The sequence below is a fragment of the Parus major genome, chromosome 9, assembly GCF_001522545.3.
Source record: "Parus major isolate Abel chromosome 9, Parus_major1.1, whole genome shotgun sequence".
Classification (NCBI taxonomy): Eukaryota; Metazoa; Chordata; class Aves; order Passeriformes; family Paridae; genus Parus; species Parus major.
In genome coordinates, this window is record NC_031778.1 from 9,698,468 (window position 1) to 9,719,810 (window position 21,343).

General features: G+C 38.2%; 1 protein-coding gene across 5 annotated transcripts in view; it reads right to left on the minus strand.

The window, feature by feature from the left end:
* Positions 1–21,343, minus strand: part of SPHKAP (SPHK1 interactor, AKAP domain containing) — a 63,731-nt gene that overhangs the window by 41,577 nt on the left and 811 nt on the right. For 3 of the 5 annotated variants that reach the window (XM_015638108.2, XM_015638107.2, XM_015638111.2), the window contains exon 2: positions 4,056–4,158. In XM_015638108.2, the coding sequence (XP_015493594.1) occupies positions 4,056–4,158 (103 nt within the window). Of the gene's footprint in view, positions 1–4,055; positions 4,159–10,412; positions 10,530–20,950; positions 21,075–21,343 lie in introns of those variants that run through there. The other 2 variants (XM_015638109.2, XM_015638110.2) reach the window with 2 other exon arrangements.

The window sequence follows — 21,343 nt, forward strand, 5'->3', positions numbered from 1 at the left end:
GGGCTGCTAGCTAATCTTGTTTACTAGTGCAACAACTCTGAACTCAATAAATTTTATAACCTCCTGTCTCAGTGCAAAAAGATTTCTGCCATCATAACTAACTCTGAGACTAGATGGGGAAAATAATATACTTCATATCTCAAAAACCCAATTTCCTATTAGTGTAATAAACTGTTGTGTGGGTTTAGTTTGTTGTTTTGTTTTGGTTTTTTTTGAGGAAATCTTGAAGCATTATGAACTGGTTGGAAAAATCTAGAATTAACATTCTTTTCCTCTTTACAAAACCACACATACACATATAAACATATATATATACACACACACATATATGATTCAGATATATTTCATATATATTTCAGATTTAATTAGATTCTAGACATTCCCATCCTCAAGGGCTGAAGTTCTAATAACCTGTTAAAACATAATTTTGCATGCATGAGAAACAGGTTTTTTTTAACTCCAACAGCTTTTGCTGTAACAAGCAATCTTGTTTAATTTACTTAAAGATCACAGTGAATTTTTATTCAACCTTAATCACTTTAGATCTTTCTCAAAACTCAGTTTCTGAGAAACTGTGATAGGCAGAAATTTATCATGCAGAAACCAGCTGCAGATATCCTTGGTGCTGCTCATCTTTGTCTCAGAAGGACCTGGTGTGCATTTCAGACCAGTTCAATCATAGCAGACGTATATTGTACATGATAAACCCATGAAATGAGCTGGGCAGTCCACAGTTCACCTACTTTGTCTCCTGTGGGATGTTAAATAACCATTGGTAGCTTTAACTTTCTTTCAGAGGATGCTTTTATCAGGACGCCAATACTGGTAAAGCAGCTGCAGAAGGAATAACTCTCCAGAACAAATGTTTTGGTCTGGTCAGGTCAGGTCATGGCTGCCAAACTTGAGTCACTCCAGAGTGGTTTATGAGTTCCAAGGATTTATACTGCACATAATTTTTTGTGTGCAGCTTTTCATATCAGGCTTTGAAGTTAAGGGCAGAAATTACTACATGGAAGTTTTGGACAGCATGTGATTTCTAAATAACCTGAAAAACCTAACCTAAGAAGATGAACAGCATTATTAGGATTACGTTTTCCCTGGGGCAGATTCTCCTCTTCTATCCTTAAGTAGTTCTGCACATACACTTAAGGATGTATCCAGAAGTATGAAGAGGGGTGAATAGGTGTAATATTTTTAATACTGGTGGTTAGGAAAAATAATTTACAGCAATTTGGATTAAAAAAGACAGGTGAGAAAAACAAATAGATAACTATTTGGTATAGATAACAAAACAGATATACTTGAGTCCACACAGAATAAATTAGCAGAGGTCAGCTGGTCAGATCTAAGGAACAGAATTCAGCTCAAAGTCATTTGGAAAGGCTCTAGAACTTCTCTGAAAAGCCATTCTCCCATTCTGTTGGAATGGGAGAATGCAGGAACGTGTGCCAGAGGTGTCCACACACATGGTCTGGTTTCACACAGGTCTGGGTGGTGCTCAGGAGATGGAGGTGACATTTGAGTCAGTGGTGGCAGGAGTGAGGGGTAAACCTTGGATCATTTTAAACTCCATCTTATGAAACACAAGTTATTGCATTAGGACCATTATAGAAATGATGTTGCTCAGAGCTTTCCCATTAGTACTTCTGTGGAGGAAGGATAATTTGGGCCACCCTTCAATGTTGGTAACAGGTAGGGTTACACACACCTGCTGTGCAAAAGTGTATCTCTAGAAGCCATGTGCATATTTGGGCATATTTCTTTGGTAACAGACAGCTCTGTGGTCAAAGACACACATATGGTAAGAATAAATGGTATATTTCTTACAGCCTCTTTCTATTGTAAGGCAATTCTCCCGGTTAAATAGGTTAATGTGTTTAGAAAAGTGGGAGTTTGCATTTGCACATGCACAAAAAATTGATGGGATATTCATGCTTTTAAATGAATACAATGAAGTCCTTATAGTAAAATAATATATGACTGCAATTATCAAAAGTGTATAAGCTTGAAGGAGTTATTCTAAATTAAGAGAGCTAGTTAATTAATCAAAAGCAATGTGAGAACTGGTATTCTTTGTACCTCTACCAGAATATTACTACTGCCATTCTTGCATTTAAGCATGAATTTCTTCAAAATATACTGAAGTGATCTGTACCAAATGACAAGAAAACTAATCCTCTTCTCCTTCAGTTGTCAGTCTGCAGTCCTGCACTTTAAGGCAAAGAGTTTCACTTGCCAAAATTTCATCCTCCTGTCTTGCACTTCTCTTCATTCTTATTTAATTAAGACAAGTGCAGGGCCAATCCCACTGACACATTGTTAGGGTTTTTGCTATCAGCTGGAAACTGAAAACATAATTTGATTCATTGACCATACTCATGTGACAGCTGCACACACTATACCACTGTATATCTGGTTTGGAGCAGGATCATCACCCAGAAAATAATTCAGGATGAATCTGCATCATGCACTAAATGTGAAATCAGCAGTAATTCATGGTTCTAAAAAAAAGTTTTCCACTCTCATCTAGAGACTCAGCCGTCAGCATTACTCAGTGTGTTGTGAATCAATGAACTAAATCAGCCTCTAGCAGAGTGTGGATTAGAAAAGTCACTCTCTCCCAGAGGAAAATACTGCATATGAGTTTAGTGTAACAGCTTCCTGCTCCCTGATTTAGATCACAAGACATTAAAATACAGTAAATATCTATAACTGAGACAGCATTAAAAAGGCTCTGCTCCATAAATGAAACATCTGCGTTTTCATGACTGAACATCTTAATTGCTTTGGTTAATTACTACTCATCAAAAAAAGATAGGAAAGTGGGACATACAGAATAAAACAGGATATCAAGGGGCACATCTTCTGCATTCATTTAGGTTGGTCTGTGTAGTAACAGGCTACATCTCATATGGTTCCTGACAAGAGCCATTCATGCCAAATATAACTATTCAAACCTGCAACTGTTTAAACTGTTCCCCTGCAGCCAGAACCCACAGCATTTCACTTCACAGCCAATTACATATCTAACTTCCAAATCATCTAACACAGGCTGGAAGAGAATTCTTCATCCTTTTATACACACACACACACACACACACACACACGATAAACTTTCTCTGTCAGCTGTGTAAAGAAGCCAAAAACATCCTACTGTTTGTCAGAAGTATTGCCAGAACTTCTTTTAGTGTGCTGACAATCATAAAATTGACTTGTTTTACAATGAATAGCTCAAATGCATAGGATTGGATGGGTGAAGCAGCTCTCAGCCATGTGACACAGGCTACCCTTTAAAAGAGAGTGATACTCCTGAATGTGACCAAGCAGAAGCCTTTTCTGTAAAGGCAGTGGTGGCACTTAGAGCTGTTCCACTGTCCTTCACTCTTACATAAAGTAGACAACTCTGAGATTAAATAAAAATGTTTTCCCACACAGTAGATTTTCTCTCTATAATAGGATTCCAATTACAGTCAGCAGTATTTTTAAAACCCAAGTGTTATTTTGCAAATGAACCCTTTGATCAAATGAAATATTGACACTTTATCTTTTAGCCATGTTGGGGTGAGGAAGAGAATCCCAGTCCCAGTATACACATCTGTCTTATTGAGTTCACTTTTTATCTCAATGACACTATATCTAACAAAATCTCCATGCATGGTTTTCATACAAGAAAAATGAATCTTTAGCACGTACATGTTTTATTCTTCACTCTTGTTGCATAAAACAAACAAACAAAAAACTCCAAACCCAAGAGGAAAGCATTATTAAAAGTCAGAATTATGAGAAGACTGAATGAAGTGTGAAAGTTTAAAATGAATGCTATCTTTTCAGCTCTAGAATGATGCCTGTGGGAGACAGTAGAGCTCTGAGGTTTACTGCAACATGAGAGGTGAAAGACAGCCTGTCCTCCTCAAGAGTCTCTGGTAGTGCCCCCTTCCCTCAGACTTTCCTAAGTATCACTTAAATTTTGTATTCCTCACTAAAGCTGCAATCTAAAAAGCAAAGCTATATATATATATATTGGACTTTGAATGTAACATAAACTTAAAAGTTACCTTCTTACATGCTGTGACAGAGCTTCCCAAACTGCTTGCAGAACTGTCTGTGCTGCTGCCTTGGCGCTCTGGGACCTCACGCATCAGTGGAGATTCAAAGTTGCTGAAGAACAAAAAAGAAACAAGCCCCCAAAAACCTTTCCAGTGACTCAGCTACATAAATAACTCAAGCAATACGAAAACACAGGTCAGTAAAGAGATGTAACTTAGAATACAAGATGTGGTCTGTAGTCTGATGTTACTAGTCAATTTATTGCTAATTTTCCCTTTTTGGAAGACTATCCCAAGACACACGCTTAGGATATAAAATAGCAGACTGATGTCTTTTGAAGACTAGAGGAAATCATAAACTGTCTAAAACCAGATCTGTCTAAAATGCCAATGTAGAAAGTGGTACTGGCTTGTTTGCATAAGCAGGCAGCTTGGAGCAGCAAATGAAATACGCACTGCATTAATTCCACTTGGTAAACAACAGAAATATTTGCTGCATTTTTACCTGCCAGGATTGAAGTAAAGGGGTAGTGATTACAAAGTAAAAAAAAAAAAAAAACAAACCACAACAGGACAGGCAATATTCTGTAATCCAGATGGAACAGCTCGATACACCATAGGTTTGGAGCTAAGGCAAGTCGTGCACATATTCTGTTTTGTGATTCAGTGGTACACAACAAATACGTTTACTTTGGGACTGTGCAGATGTAAAGTACAAAACCATAAAAACAAGTTCCCCCAGCCAAATTATTTGCACACACAGCAAGAACCAACCCTCATACTTTTCTTTTGGAATAGCTCAGGCCAGTCTTCAAAGATCTTCCATCATACAATAATCGCATAGGCAAGATTAATGAAGCTTCTCCTTCTGGTCATGACATGATCGCAGTTAAAGGCCACACTTGCTAAAGGACTATTTATCCAGGAACATACCAGGGGAAAAGTATCCTACATGAACATGTTCTGCTTCTCAGACTGGGTCTTTGGAGTGCTTTTAATTATTGCAAGACACCTATGAGAACATGTGGAACACGTTGTGATGGACACCCAGGTTACCATGGCTTGAGCAATAATCTCTCGTTGGTTCCAGTGTGATAACAGACAGTGCACAACTTCCTGCTATGCCCAAACCTAAAGTGCATTTTCCTGTCACCTTTACTGAAGTATAAACCAGTATGTTAAGAGCAGGCCAGAAGCACATTTTTTCTTTTGAAATCCAGAGCCAAGTATGACTAAGGCTACCCTCAAAGATTCATGCATGTATCTTTCACCAGATACTGCTTAGGACTAGCTATGAATATATGCACTCCCACTGGTAAGGGACTTTGTCAATGAGAATTCTGCTGATGTGTGTGGTGCTATTCCATAATAATTTAAAGTATCTAGATGTGCTGAACTTAGAAGAGTGAATAAAAAATATAAAACTAATTTAGGACTTGTTAATTGCTAGCTGGGGGGAAGTTTCATGAATCACATCAGAGGACTGAATATAGATGAACAAGAGACCCCAGAGAGTTAATTGACTTCACTTGGAAAGTATGTTACCACTTAATACTCTGGAAGATCACCATCATTTGTACTTAGATGACTTTTGTCTGTTTACAAAACTCTGCTTCATTGCTCAGATGATACAGATACACAGTAATATTTCTGGGCAGTAATTTCTCTGGCATTTGACACAGCAACATAGCATTTTATAGGCCTAATATTGAGTTCTTTAACAGAATGAGGAAAATTAAACATGTGAAGCCAATTCTGGCTTTCTATCTCCATTTAAAGTAGGAACCTCATATGCAGAGGGTCAAATCTTACATAAGTTAAGTATCCTATTTGATAAGTCCACATTGAGATGCAGCCTTTGGACGAGGTAAAACTCACCACTCCCAGAAGAAGCTGTGCACTGCCTCTTTTTATAAGATGCATCACCTCTGCAATCTAATAGAAAATTACAGATCAAGGCTGACCTGCAGGTTGAAATACAAGGCCTGTTGTACTATTTTCTCCTCTTCACTGAGAGATAGACTGAGGGGCTCTGCCACAGGAAGCTGATGGGCTGCTGAAGACTACTTGCTCTTAGTTCCACTATGGGACTACATATCAATTCCCACTACAGGGAATTGAACTTCAGTGCGTGAAGTACTGCTATGTCTAACAGCAACAAAGATAACAATTTGACAACCACCTGAAGGCCTTTGGAACTTAATTAAACAGTACAAATAGAGTATCACAATAAAGCATAGCTGGAAAATGTAGTTAAAGAGTCACATTCTGGAGTATCAACAAATCTGTGCTATCTCTGGACAATATTTCTGCGGGGAGCAGCACATGACATGTTCCATACAGAAGTAAAGCTCTCCTCCAAGTCATGCGGAAAGTTAAATGATCTGTAAAAGCTTCTTAATCCTTTAAAATCTGTGTTCTTTTCAAAATAAGCCCACTTTTCATTTATAAATATAGAAAACCTTGTTAGAAGCACATGATTGAAATAAATGTAGAATGTCATTAAATATTTTAAATGAGACTTGACTCCCACTCAGACTAAAGTTCAGACAAGAAACCTAAGTGCCCTTGGTATTCCCAAAATTTGGTAAATCCAAATCCTCTTGTCACCCATCCCAGTTCTCAGAGTTGTATTTCACACCCAGTTGATTATTTGGAGCACAGGAAAAATCAGCAACTGTGATTGGACAAGGGACAATGCATTTACAAGTATCTCTAACACTTTCAGAGCTTTTTTGTCTTAGCTTCACATTCTGTGTTCTGTAACTGCAGAGCAGAACCTCCATTCTCATGCTGCACTGCAATGAGTTGTGATCAATCCTGAGTTGTGCCAGGGACAGGAACTCTGGACTCCCACTGCTTGCAAACAAACTTCAGTGGTCAGGGTTTGGTCACTGAAATGCAGAAAAATTTTACAAAGAAGTGCCCAAACAGGAGAGCTACATTCAGTTTTAGACTCCACGGCCTTTTCCTTATTGAGTTTATGGCTACACAGTTTCTAGAAGAAGCACAGAGAAATCCCCCTGGCCACTCCTGCTGGTCAGTCAGGTACATGAGCCCCTCTAGGTGTGACACAAAGGGGATTTGCAGCAATGCATGCCAACTGATGGGAAAATGAGCACCCAGCTGTGCTTCTTCAGGCTGAGAATTCAGCACCACAAATGCAAGTCTTCCATAACTCAGAGAGATGCTGTGAATGAGGTCTTATATAGAATACTTTCGGGGCACAGGTCTTTCTTCCAACACAGAACATGGATTTGGCTTTTCAACATCTCTTTTTCAATTATCTCAACTCTCAGTAAGGGCAAAGTTTCCTCTTCCCATGGGTATCCTTTCTAAGCTTTCATTTTCAACAGGTGTTTTCTCAAGAGACCCTCCTCAGGCCATACAGCTCTGCCACCCTTGCTCTGTATCAAAGGCAGTAATATAAACCTATTTCTCATTAACTCTCCAGGGGAAAAACTATTCTGGCTTTGAAAAGCTTCTGCTCTCATTAGTTCCTCAATAGCAGGAAGCCAAAAGAAACTCTTGCAGAGATGTAACCAGCTCATCATGAAGCGATAGCTCTGCATTCACATACTACTCGTTACTTCACATTTCACAAAGTGCTGAACTTTCAAGACATCTGGCACATATTGGAGCCTTTTCACTACAAGATAAAGAAAGCTGTTGGAGGCTTTAGGTCTCAGGTCTCAAGCTTTCTTGGCTCCCTTGTTTAGTATATGATGGATAATGCTGATCTGTGTTCGATGTGCTCATCTGACTCAGAGGTATCACAAAAAGCCACAGGCATAGTAAACAATCTCTGTTAAGGGATTGCTCATTTTAAGTTTTCTTTTGATGTGAAAGATCCTAATCTACAATTCAGCTTTTGAAACTGAACTTGGGAACATGGACCTAAGGCTTGGTGTTAAGCAGACCATTTTCACTTCAGTATTTACATTAACAGAGAAGTCTCCACATTCATTTGCCACTAGATGCTGTCATACTGATTCATGAATTGTAACTGATAATTTTTTTCCTACAAGCTATATGCACTCACAAAGAATACAAACCAATTTCCTGGAAATTAGAGGACTGTAGTAAATAGCTATGAGGTTTATATATAGTTCGGAGATTTATATCACTAACTGTAATAATAACACATCGTGCATTACTGTCCAAAATGCAAACAAATTGCTTCATCTTTCCTGTGTTGAATAATTCAAAAATACTGACCTCGATGACTCAAGACTTAATCAAAAAACCCACAGCTGCTCCTAAAAATAATTATCTCCTTTGCAGATGTGGCAGATGGTGCTACATCAACTAAGATGAGGTAATTTAAAGAATTCCCCAGGTTATCACTAAAGAAAATTAATCTTGTGAAACAATATAAAAAACTTCAATTTCCTACCATCTTGAACAAGAATGACCAGCTTCCCAAAACTTGCTGTTCAATAACCATTCCTAAGGAGCAATCTCAATAAATAATGTGACCATTTCACGTATATTTTTTGAATCAATCATATTACAGCCTGCTGTTTTTCCTCTTTTCATTATGAGTCCTAATCTTAGCATTTTGAACATAGAAAATGTACTGATCCATGAAAAAAATAATCTTGAAGGAAGCAAACTGAATGAACACAGGGAGGTTTCTCAGTGCAATTAATGCCAAGCTATAGTGAGCTACATTTCTGGTGTTCTGCTAATATTTGTAGTGAACATCAAAAACAACAAAAAAGAGATGAATCTCGTTTTGAAATAGGACTATGAGAGAAGTGAAAGCAGAGCAAAATACTTAGCATCTCCTTACTCCTACCTTCCCAAATAAACCTGAAGGCTACTAAGCAACTGAGGAAGGCAGGCAGCTTAATCCAGACCCTAAGCAAAAAGCAGTTTTGAAAGCCATGCAGTGTTCAAACAGCATCTCTTAACTTCAAAGCCTTTTTGAAGTGGACAGACTAGTCATACTCTTTCCTCATGCTTACCTTTCAAATTTTACAGTTTTAAAATTTACCTTTGCAAGTAAACAGGTCAGCAAAGTCACTAGGAGCAAAATCTTTAGATGTAACAGTGTCAAAGTTGCTATTCTAATCCACATAAATGGTTTTTATTCAATCTGGACAATGTGTACACTTCAATCAGAGCACAGATGGTTAGCCAAGCAGACGCTCTATAAATACCTCAAACAAATGTCTTTCTGATTTTGCTATGGATTTGGAACCCAAGTACAGAATATAATCACTGGCAATATCAGGATTGCATCTTTTAAAGTGTTCATAGACTTGTTTCAGTCTCCCTTGGCTGCTGTTGGCTTCACTGGAAACAAAAACAGTGAGCACTTCATTGTCTGTGCACTCTAACAGGTACAGGATTGGGTTTTACAGATCAGCACATTAAAAAGACTGCAAGTTTAAATGCTTTATATCCAGATTGCTTATTTCATAGTGTCTATTGGGTACTCATGATTTACATTTCATTTTTATCAGTGATACAGTTGCCAAAAGACCAGGTCTTTAGCTACGTGCTGATGAAAAACAGATGCAGAGAAAAAACCCATCTGGGGTACACTTCACAATGCCCAAAGAGCCCTGAATGACCTTTATTCTGCTCCAAATTAAACTAGTAAATAAATCTGTAAGTCTCTGTAAGAAGTAGCAATCATCAGCCTTCTTTAAATCGTGTTTTTAAAATATTATAAAAGAACAGACAAGTTTTACTGAAGAATAAATGTAAACAAAACTAACTACATTTTTTATTATCTACTAAGAAATATTCCTTCCTTCCTGAGTTAACTGATTGAATTACTAAGGGTAAAACACAAGGCTTTATGTACAAGTCTGACAAACTCCTCCACATTCAATAGCTATGGCAGGATATATTCAGTTCAGAGCACTGACAATCAAATCAAAGAGTTGGCACTCAGGAGCTGAATGACAGATGATTGGGTTGGTGGGTTTTGATGGTTAACTGCATTTCAGTAATTTACTGACAGAGTCAACCCAATATAAACTGGATTTTGCACACAGCTGATAGGTGTCCTGCCCTTTTCCCACCTATCCATGGATTTGACACAGCTTTAATTCTAGACAGACCTTTGTTATTCTGGTGGAATGGCTACTTACTAAGGAAACCTTCCACAAACGTTTGGACCTTACTCAGAGGAAACTACAGAAGAGGAGGAACTGTGAGATCTCTTCTGGTGGGAAAAGCCCACAACAATTCACAGGAAATAGAAACTTCTCCTGAGTTCCTGAGGTGGAGGGTGTTTTAGAAGGTACAAAAAGATGACCTGGATCAACAGCAAGGTCTGATGAAGAATTACTAACTTGGAAAAGATTAAGGAACAAACCCTTAAATGCAGGGAAGGCTAAAGGACTTTACCTTACGGAGATGGACTGAAAGACAACTCAGACTGCTTTTCTGCCTCAAAAGCAAGGAGTCTGTACTCAGGTCTGGAGTGCCAGCCAGTGGGAAACTAAGGCTCTGCTGAGGGTTTGACTGCAGAAAAGATAAGAAATCTTGTTAAAGGAAGGATTCTTTGAGCAATTAGTCTGTATACACATAACTTAAGTGAGCAGTGCTGATTGGGAAGATGATTTTAGAGAGATACAGGTATCACAAAACCAGCAGATTAAGGCAGTTTCCTTTCCTCTACAATAAAGCAATAGAATTGCTACAGTTTAAGCCTACTAAGTCAGCAAAATCAACATAAAATCTGAAATATTCATAAAAAGATATCCCACAAAAAATTCATTATTCACTTAGCATATGTAGGTGTACTGCACAATATTATTGGTCCTTGTGCTGTGGGAAGGAGGACAAAAGAGGAAATAATTGTTTTTCCATTCTAGAAAAATGTTCATGACTGTGTATTTAATAAAAAAAGTTTATTATTTCTACATTTTTTATGGCAATCCCTATTCTTAATATAGGATATGTAGTTAATGCAGTACAATGTAATAGTCCAAATGTATGATGTTATCTGATCCTCCTTTAAAAAGAATGGAAAAAACATTGTGACACAGCTGAAAACTGGTGAAATTCGTCCAATTTAAATACATAACAAATGTGCACACAGCTCCCACAGATTTCAACTAGAAATAGAAATTCTCAGCACTTTTCAGGATGAAAGCAAAGACACTGAAAATTAGGCTTTCATGCCATAAACCACTGGGTAATTTTTCACAGCCTGCTTTATATGTTTCTTGTATCTAACAAACAACTTGTGTTCACTGCCTGCTCTTCTCATCCTTCTGCTGTGCACAAACTGTCAGCTGGGCATTTCAGGACAATCAGTGCAACATGACACAGGAAGACACCAGTGTTTTTATGTGGAGGATGTAAATCTTGCCTTAACTCATTCATTAAGTATTTTTGGCATCCTGTTTATATTATATAGCCAAACATAGATTGAGGAGTCAAGCTCCTCAGTCAGCTTTTGTCATCAACATATGTGAATTTTGTTTGGAGCATCAGAGCAAAAACAGTCAAATACTGACAAAACAAGCCATAAAGCACAGCACATGCAAACAAGTATTTCACTATATGACAATTTTTTTAATTCTATAAAGATCTCAATTTTAATTTATAAAAGCTTTTCAGTGATTATATTCAAGACAGATATTGAATATTTCTGAAGGGAAGAGTAATGTGACAAAGATGTTAATAACTTAGAAGTAAATGCATATGTCATGATTTTGTTTGAATAGAAAATGTGTGTAGCTAATCAAAACTTGCTAGCTGTTCGTGTGTTTTTCCTTTTTAGATTGATTACAAATCAAATAGACTGTACAAGCATAATTGAAATGTGGTAGGTAGTCAAGATTATGTGCGTGATCAGAAGGTGAACATCACTTTCATCTTTTGAATGGCATTTTCCTAATGTTCAGAAGACTTTCTGAAATTCTTTGTACCACCTCTCCACAGAAATAATAAATCTACCTTTGGAATTACAAGATTAAGAAAGGGGGTCCTATCTGTACCTAAATACAGATATTTAAGATAGGAGTTTGGGAATTTCCCACAGTTGCAGCATCACTTTCAGCTACTTCTGAAAACATAAAGGGCAAAACTGTTAGTGAAAATGGACTACTGGTACTGAAAAAACAGATTTTTTCAATAAAGAACTTGAATTATGGAACAGCTTGAGGAAAAAGAAAAGTATGTGTATGACAAGCCAAGTGGTTATAGTATCATGATGTACAGTGTTCTTTATTTCAAATCATGAGAATTGACTTCAGTATAGTGAAGATGCACCTTTCCATATCACAGAAGTTAATGTCTCTGAATATGGTAGGAAACTGTAGCATCGTTTCCACAGCTGGAAAATGAAGGAAATTTGTAGCCTATTGTAATTAGTTCCACTGGTCAGGTACCTATACCAACATATCCATACATTAAAAAAATAACTGGTCAAAATGACACTATATAGTTGTGATATTGGTCCCTACTAAACTCAATTTGTTTATGACAAATATTTTACCTTAACAGTATCTAAACTACTTTCAAAAGTACCTATCCAGCAAGTGTATTATTTCTAGTGAACATATATATTTCTTCAACTTCATTCTGTTTCCCAGCCCTTTCAATTTGCAAGAAAGACAAGTTGGTTTAGATTCCTACTAAACCTTTCAAAACATTGTCTAGGATTATAGTAGAGTTCAGAAAGCAATATGTTTTTATCTTGACTAATGATATTATAAAAGTAGAACAACAGTCTCAAGTGTTTTCATCTGAAATATTAACAGAAATTTCCTATTCTCTTTAGTTCAGTATTGTTTTAATGACCACCTGCAGTTACATTTGTAAACTATCTTGTTAAAATGTCAGGGTACATTCTGCTTATTTTAATGCCAAAGAATACACTTTGTCATGGTTTATTCACAAAAATTCTTATTTTAACATATTTTACATACCTGAAATACTCTTGAACAATTCTGATTTGCTACCAATATCCTAAAGAAACACGAATCTTATCAATTTTGATGCTGTGAAGATGTCAATGAGTACAATCTGTGATTAGATAGGAAAAAAATCCAAAACCTCATTTTCTTAAAAGTATGTTTTTTAAAAAATGCATGATAACATTGTCAGAGATGTGAACAAAATGAAGCTGCCTCTAATCAACTTGGCTTTTAATATGACAAAACATGCTTTGTGTTATTCTGTGAAGATACTGCAAACATTGTATTTGGCTTAACTTCAATTTGTGAAACTTTCTTTCCCAAGGACTGTAATGTGATTAATGGGATTGAGTGGTAGGTGAACATTCAAAACTTTTTCTTCACTTATACCATCTTAAAAAGGCATGAGATATCAGCCCAAGAACTCTGATTGAGCTTTTTTGGCAAGATGAATGCTTCTTTCTACTCTCTAAAATCTACAGCCTTTCATACCCTATACAATGAACATGGGACATGATCTCTAGGAGTCTAACACTGAATCAGGTCAATGTGTTATTAATTTAATTAATTCCTTGGTGGCACAATGTAGATAAACTGCCACTGCTCACAATGAACTTCAGAATTATCATGAAACTGTTGTGATATTTGGGCTTGACATGGTTAACTTGTTCCCACTGGGATGCACAAGGTCCAACAGGACCATCTGCACCATGAACCGAGCTCAGGTTAAGCTCTCAGACAACTTTATCACTGCCTGCAGCGTGATTCTGTGAGCACTTGCCAAATGAGTATTCCTAGTCTTACACCTAATGAAAAAACAATTATAAACCAGCTCTTCCTATTAACTTCATTAAGAGTAGAGGTTGCCGCTTGTTTCATGCCTTAAATTCAGGTTTCACCAAATTCCTACTGTTTCATTAGTGGGGGTCACTGTAACAATTGCAGCTACAGAAAGACACAAGTAACACATGTCTGGTTCTGTGTATGCAAAAGCAACCCATGCAAAGTAAACCCATCCCTACAGACTCTTTTTTTATTTCATTACTGGACTTGAACTAGTATTTGTATTTATATTACTTGTTTGTGGTCTGTCACTATTTATTTCAGTAGTTAATAGTTTTTCTTATACGTGATGCCTTAAAAGCCTTGCTTTCTGAATCAGAAAATCACCTGCTGCACTCAACAAGTACGTACTTACCTATGAATTAATTTTTCTTGTGTGAAGTAAAAATCTGCTACTGTTGCTAGTACCAAAAGACACCTCTCTCTTGTAGTCATATATACTGTTCCATATTACACAGATTTCTAATACCTTAGAAGTATGGGTATATTTGTAAAAGTACCAAAACTCTGTGTTTGGTTAGCTATACTAACACTTAAATTACATCATGCAAACACTGTTACAGGTCATATATGCTACCTTTGGGAATGTGGATAATGTGACCATTGGATTTCACTGAATTTATGGCATGTATTGAAGGTCTTGGCAGACACAATGTGATCATATAACTAAACTCCCCAAGAGCTGTGCTGCAACTGCTGTATTTTTAAATACTTGAGAAGCAATTCTTTTTATTCCAGTTGAGGGGAAGGCCTTATTCTGGAGTTTATGTGAGGAAAAAGGGTTTTCATTTCAACACTACAGCATGGAAATCTTTTCCTTTTAAAAATAAATGACCTGCTCATTTTTCTTAGATGTCTACAATGGTAATACACATTTTTCACTAAGAAGGAGGACATTGCCCTGACAACATAGAAGAGGAACAATCTATAAGTATGTTGTTGAAACATTACACTGCTGATTTGATCTCTTCCCTTTTCAAATTGAAATAGCACAGATGGTTATAAATGTGTGTTAGGGGAAATGGATTGGGATCTAATTTAAAGACAGTTCTGAAAACTAAGAGACACCATTTCTCCCTTTAATATTCTGAAGAGCACTGCATGTAATGAACAGTTCCACTGCTGACAGAATGCCTGTATATGAAATTCTGGTAACTATGCAATCTCACATGGACTACATGAGGACCACACATGATTTTCATACTGAAAGAAAACACAGGTCCTATGGAACTCTGTGCATCTTTCTGTTTAAAAAGTTTTAACTACACCACAACAATGTATTTGTTCAATGAGTTTCAGTTTCCCAGCAATTCATGTAATTGATCAAAACTTTTCCAGAAAACAAAGATCTTCCACAACACTTGGATGATAGTTATTGCAGGTGCATGGAGCCAGCTCAGGATAATGCACGAAGGGTAAGTTCCAGTCTTAAAAGTGACTGCTCAGGGTTATACAGGACTTGTTGACAACTTCTGAATTTCACTAGCAGTGAAATATGTACTCCAGCATCAAGGTCTGTGTTAGCAGTTTTAGAAAAGAACTTTTTCTTTTAGTTATAAATGAAATTTAATCAAGACTTACAAATGGAACTTTCTTACACAGCACTCAAGAATAATTAGATATAAAAGAAACTGTGATGCCACAACCAAGAGGAAACATAACTTTGATAAAAACCACCTACCTATTGTGTGTCATGGGTACTTGAGGTAGCCAGATATTTAATAATAACCAGGCAAGGCTTGAAGTGAAAAAAATTACCGAGGGAAACTAAAGAGATTAATGACAACAATCCAAAGGTTGACAAGACTGAAAAAAGAAGTCTTAAAATTCATTCTGCACAGCAAATAGATTTCAGATATTGTAGTATTAATCTGCACATGCTAACTTTGTAGTTCTGGTTAAAAGAAAACCAGAAATATGCAGTATGTATTTTTTTCTCTCTGTTTCAGTGAAGCAGAAGGAAGGGAAGCTGTGGAGGGAAGCTATGGAGTGTGAAGCACTATTGAATCCACTGATAAGGAAAGAGATTGCTAAAAAATTGGGAAACAAGCCCCACAGATTTCTAACACAGATCCTGAGAGATTTGAAATTTTTCAAAGTGCATCATTCCTGTGAGTGCCAGGCAGGCTTCTCCTTCCTGCTTCTCCCCAGAACACAGACAAGAGCCTGTACAACACACCAGGAGAAGAGGAGCTGCTGTTGCATTTTATCCAGTGAGTCAGTAATTAAAGCTATTGTTTTGATGTGGAAGTTTAATTAATTTTCCTTCTTCTGAGAAAAAAACTAAAGCTTCCTGCTGCACTTCTGAGTAAATGCTCAAAACCACATGGCTATTAGTGCCTGCATTCCTGGTCTTTCATGCTGAAGCTGCTTCTTCCATGAAATAAGTCAATACTGTGAGAGCAGGTGCAGTGAGTGTTCATATCCACAGTGCAGATAAAGGTCTGTGCCTCCCTCCCCGATGCCTTCTCAGGTAGTAGCTGAGCCAACCACACGTAACAAGAAAGAGTAAAGTGATTAATGTAGGGCTGAGGAAGGAGATGACAAAACCCTGATGAATTAGTAAGTGTGCCTACAAAGATTACTGGGAGGAGGTCATAACCTAAATCATATACAAAATGAGGAGCACAGCAACAGATTATGGATGTTCCAAATTATCACTGATAGTTGTTAGTTTTTCTCAAGTCTGTCTGAAGAAGGAGAGGACTGAATGAAGGAGAAGGGGTGGTATGCATAGGCAGACTGTGAACAGAGTGACTGACACCAATGCAACTATTGCAGTCACAAAGGGAAGAAGGGATGCATGGGATTAGAGCCAGAGCTGAAAGAGCAGATTAATGGATATTTTCAGGAAAACAGTGAGAAATTCATGTGGGAGGCTAGGCTGGGCAGGATTAAAAAATTCAAAACAGATGGGATTGGTTAAGAAAGGAAAAAGTGGAGATGCCAAGCCTGGACATAAGCAGTATGGTTTTGTCACTGTAGTGTGCAAGTTGGTTAGTGAAACAAAGCATGGAAATTCTATAGTTAACTTTACCACTTCAACAAGGGTCCCTTCTCCCTTTGCCCACAGTCCCAGTCCTCAAGGGATCAGATTCCTCATGCACAGACATGACCTTTGGCAATTCATGTTCCTTCTGGTTTTAGCTGATTTTTTTTCTCCCCTCACCTCACTGAAGGAAAGCATCTCTGAGAATTTTGTCTATGTTTAACAACACAGGTTAGCCAGCTTAGTGAACTGCTTAAAGTAATTGCCCATGAAAACAGGGAACAGCATGTCATTTCACGAATTCCCACCACCTGAGACTCAAACTATCATTAGAAGAAGTTAGTGAATATTGAAACTTACCAGATAGTTTTTCTGGCTGCTCCACCCCTAATATCTGGTAAATTCATCTGCTAATTTGCAAATAAAAAGCATACCCAGCTAGTATTAAACTGATTCCTCTGGTTGGGCTCCAGTACTTGTTCTTCATGAGTGCAGAAAAATAAATTTCATCCTCATATGTGATGCCAGCTGCTGCTCTAATGAATGTAGTTTCCTGATAATGGGAGTTCTGACATTACTCACTTGTTCAGGGGATTTGTTTGCTCTCCTTCATTTAAATAAGATTTGTAATACATTTGGTTTTCCTTTACTCATAGAGGTGGAAAAATAGGGAGAACAGACCTGTAAGATGTGGTCTATGTGGTCAGCCCAAACAAACACCACCTATTGCTCCTCTTCACTTATTTCACTCATCACTGGTAACTTTTCAGAATAATTTTTTATTATTTTTTTCTGTTTATTTTTATTGGCATTCTCTTTAATGATTTATTCAAATTGTTATCTGTAGATTAGTCCCATGGCGATTGTGGAGTCTTTGCCTGCAATCTTGTCTCCTTAAAGGATCAAAGTTTTATTCCACTCATTCCTAAAAGCATCTTAGTTCAAATCTGTTTTCTCTGTTATACAAGATCCAGGCTGCTTTGCTGGAGCACAGGAGCAGCTGTCAGCTCTGTCTGTGACAGTGTTACGGTGTAAGTTCCAGTGGCACGGAGTGTGTGCCACATGCCTGCTGCCTGTAAGGAGCTCTGATACAACCACAGCTTTTGGATCTCTTCTCAGCTCTAAATAACTTACCTCTTTATATCTGTGGTCAGCCCTAGCATGTTCATCAAATGTAAACAGTGCTTGGTTTCCGTCAGGATCCTATGAAACCAGAGAGGCTTTTCCTAGCCATTCTTTGTGCACTACAACACTTTTTTTATTACATGCAGAGCAAGTTCTCAGAAATAGCCTGACTTTCTTTGGGCTTATCTTTTCACTTTTTAAAATGTAAAACTTGCTCCTTCTCATCTCTGCTGAGTGTACAGGCATTTTAATTTTTCCGAATTACTGCTCATTCTAATGTTGTTTCTAAGCTCCACTGCTGTTTACAATTCTGAACTGAAGAACACTTTTAATTCCTCCATTTCTTTCTAGTATTTACATGAAAGGTGTGTTGAAAACAGGTGCCAGTCCAAAAGATATTTTGGAAGACTTATTTGGCAGCCAATATTTTTTTCAGATACATGATTGGCCAAAAACTGCGTATGTTTATAGGTTTGGTTTCATAAGCTTGAGCAGAGAAACTGCAGTTTTACTGAAGGGGGTGATTATATGTCCTTAAGCAGCTGTGCAGCAGCATCCCAAACAGTCACCAACACAGGGGCCAGAAACAAGGAAGTTCCTGCCTCATATATAAAAATTCAAGCATTTTTCTTCCTGTCTATCACCTGTGGCAAAGTGCAAGCTGGTGTACTTAAGATTTTAATGTGGGGATGTTTCTCCTCCATAAAAAACCCTACCAAACCAAAGCCAGCCTCCCCAAACAAACAAAAACCCCAAAGAATAAATCCTTATAGATCACATTTCCAGCTCCCCAAATGCAACATGCATCCAATATGTCTTTTAGCTGCTTGAAGGAAAAGTGGCAGCTACCAGTTCTGTGCTGTTCATCTGGCCCCCAGGCTGTATTCACAGCAAGAAGCTGCTGCTGGAAATGCTAAATTACCAGTGGAAGCCTGAAGTCCAATTGCCTGCTCTGCGGTGACTGCTGGCATCGTAACCCAGGGCTTACGGTTTTGCCTTCAGCTGTGGAAGCCAAAGGAAAGGAAGGTACTGAGCAGGAATTGATGTGCACCCTGAGTTTTTGTTGAACTCTGGGAGTGACAGTGATGTGTGATAGTCAGCAACAGGGGCAGAGCTGTGGCCTTGACTTAGGAACGTGTGTAGGTATAACATAACTAATTACTAATACAAGGCATAAACAACCACAGAAACAGGTTAATGCCTGAAGTGATTCTGTAAGGAAAATGAAAAATACTTTTATAACAGTTTGATGTTGAAAACTTTCTTTGGTGAGGTCAGTCAAGCTAACTCCTAAATGCTAACATTCAACGTTTGTATTTCTCAACAGCTGCTGTAACTACATCTCAATTAAAAGTTGCCTAAATATTGTATGGTGGGCATAACAAGCTGAAGGTGTATGATGACAAGTTATCTGTCCCATGGCTTCTCAGATGTGCTTTTTTTTTCACAAGGTCTCCTGCTGAAGACAGGAAGGACCTGAATAAGGTATCTGCTGTTCTGGTCACCCTTACCGGAGTCCTGTGGTTCTTACTGACAGACAGAAAACTTATAATTAAAGCTTCAGCAAAGAAAGTGTTACCTTGATTACCAAGTAACAAGCAGCTGTCAACAGTGAGCTTCAGGAGATAAAAGAGATGAAAGAGAGAACAGTAGCTCTTGGCATAAGGAAGTCTGACCTGCATAAGCTCTTGGAAGAGAATCACTATTCAGGAAGATGAAAGAGGTACCTTGCTCACATGCCTTGGCCTTGCTACAGAAATAGGCAATTTTATCTGGGTTAATAGGCCTATAGCAGAGGTGAAGAGATGACCAGATGGCAGAGCTCTGGACTGGAGTAGGACTGGTATCCTACCAGTTTCTAAAAACAGTGATGAAAAGCTTAGCAACAATCATGGAGTTGGAAGATGGCTGTAGGCTTATGAGGAGGTAAATTTGTAACAATGAGAACAAGACCGTAGGCAAAGAAAGCAGCAGCCTGTCCAGTTGTTGATACCTTTAAGACTGTCTTGTTGGAATATGTGTTTATCTTGGGGTTAAAATTGCATTCTACACAATTTTTGTAGAGTGTGAAATACAAGATGCCATATCAGACAATCTAAAAGTCTCTCTTGCCTTAAAATCTGCCATCCTCTCTCTTTCGGACTGTGACTCCCTGCAAAATACTAAAATTATTTTTGTTATTATTGTTATATATATATATATATATATATATAAAGCTATCTCTTTGTTATTCATAGTGTAAAAAACACATTAAAAATTACTCACCATGATTAACAACAAAAAAAAGCTAAATCCTTTTTATTTCACTCTGAAATACCGAGGGGAAAATTGGGAAGGACTATTTCTAGATCAGGCAATTCAGATCAAAGTGCAAAAGCATTATTAAGCTTTGGTCAGTTAATATTTATTGATATGAAACACTATTCAGTCCAGTCTCTCTAAGGGATTGCTTTAAAGCTTTTTGTTTCCTTCTAGTAAATAGAAGCAATTTCTCTTCAAAGTAATTATCAGCCACTCAGGTGTCATTGTTCCTCCCTCCCCAAGTAGTTCCTCTTGTGTTTAGGTAGTTATACATCGTTTAGCCAGCTTTCTTATAAGGCTGTGCGTTCTCCAAACTTTATTTTCATAGTTTTTTTACGACTCATTTAGACATTGCACTGGGAGCAACTAAACCAAAACGAACTGTAATAATTGACAACATAATGCTTTTTATCTATGATAGTCTTAAATGGTACAATTTCTATAATACTTCTGTCTGCCTGCTACTATCAAAATGTAATTTACTTGTGATTGTTGAAAATTATGCTTAACCACATCTTGCATCTCCGGTAGGCTCCTGCTATCCGTGCATCCATTTCCGTCTTGCAGGAAGTTTTGCGCTAATCGGTTCTTCATGACCGCTATTCCTGCGCGTTTGGTGGAGCCAGGATAACAGAACTACAGCGATTTTTAGGTTTTTCTTTGATCGTGAAACAATCTGATTTACGCGGTAGCGGGCACGCGTCGAAGTGATTTAAGCACAACATCCTAAAGGTATCATTAAGCACTAATTAACTTACCGACTCTCTCGAGATGCTACGGCACGAAAACCAGCTGTTAGAACCAATTTAGATGACAATGTCTATTTTTTCTTTCTATTGAAAGCAAAGCCCTCTAATTCCCTCTTCAGGCGCAGGGGCAAAGCCGCGGCGGGTGACCGACCACCCCCTGGCAGGTGCAGCGCGCCTCCCGCCCTTCCGCAGCCGCACGCGAATTCCCGGAGCCCCTCCGCGCCCGGCAGCGGCTCCGCTCCGCCGCTCCCCCGCGGGCACCGCAGAGCCCAAGCGCGGCTCCTCCGTGACCGTTCTCAGACCGGAGACCCCTGCCCAAGCCGCGGGCTCCCGCGCCGTGGAGTGCCCGTGCGGGGTGCTCGGCACGGTGCGGGGCCCCGCGGGCGCCCGGCGCCGATACTC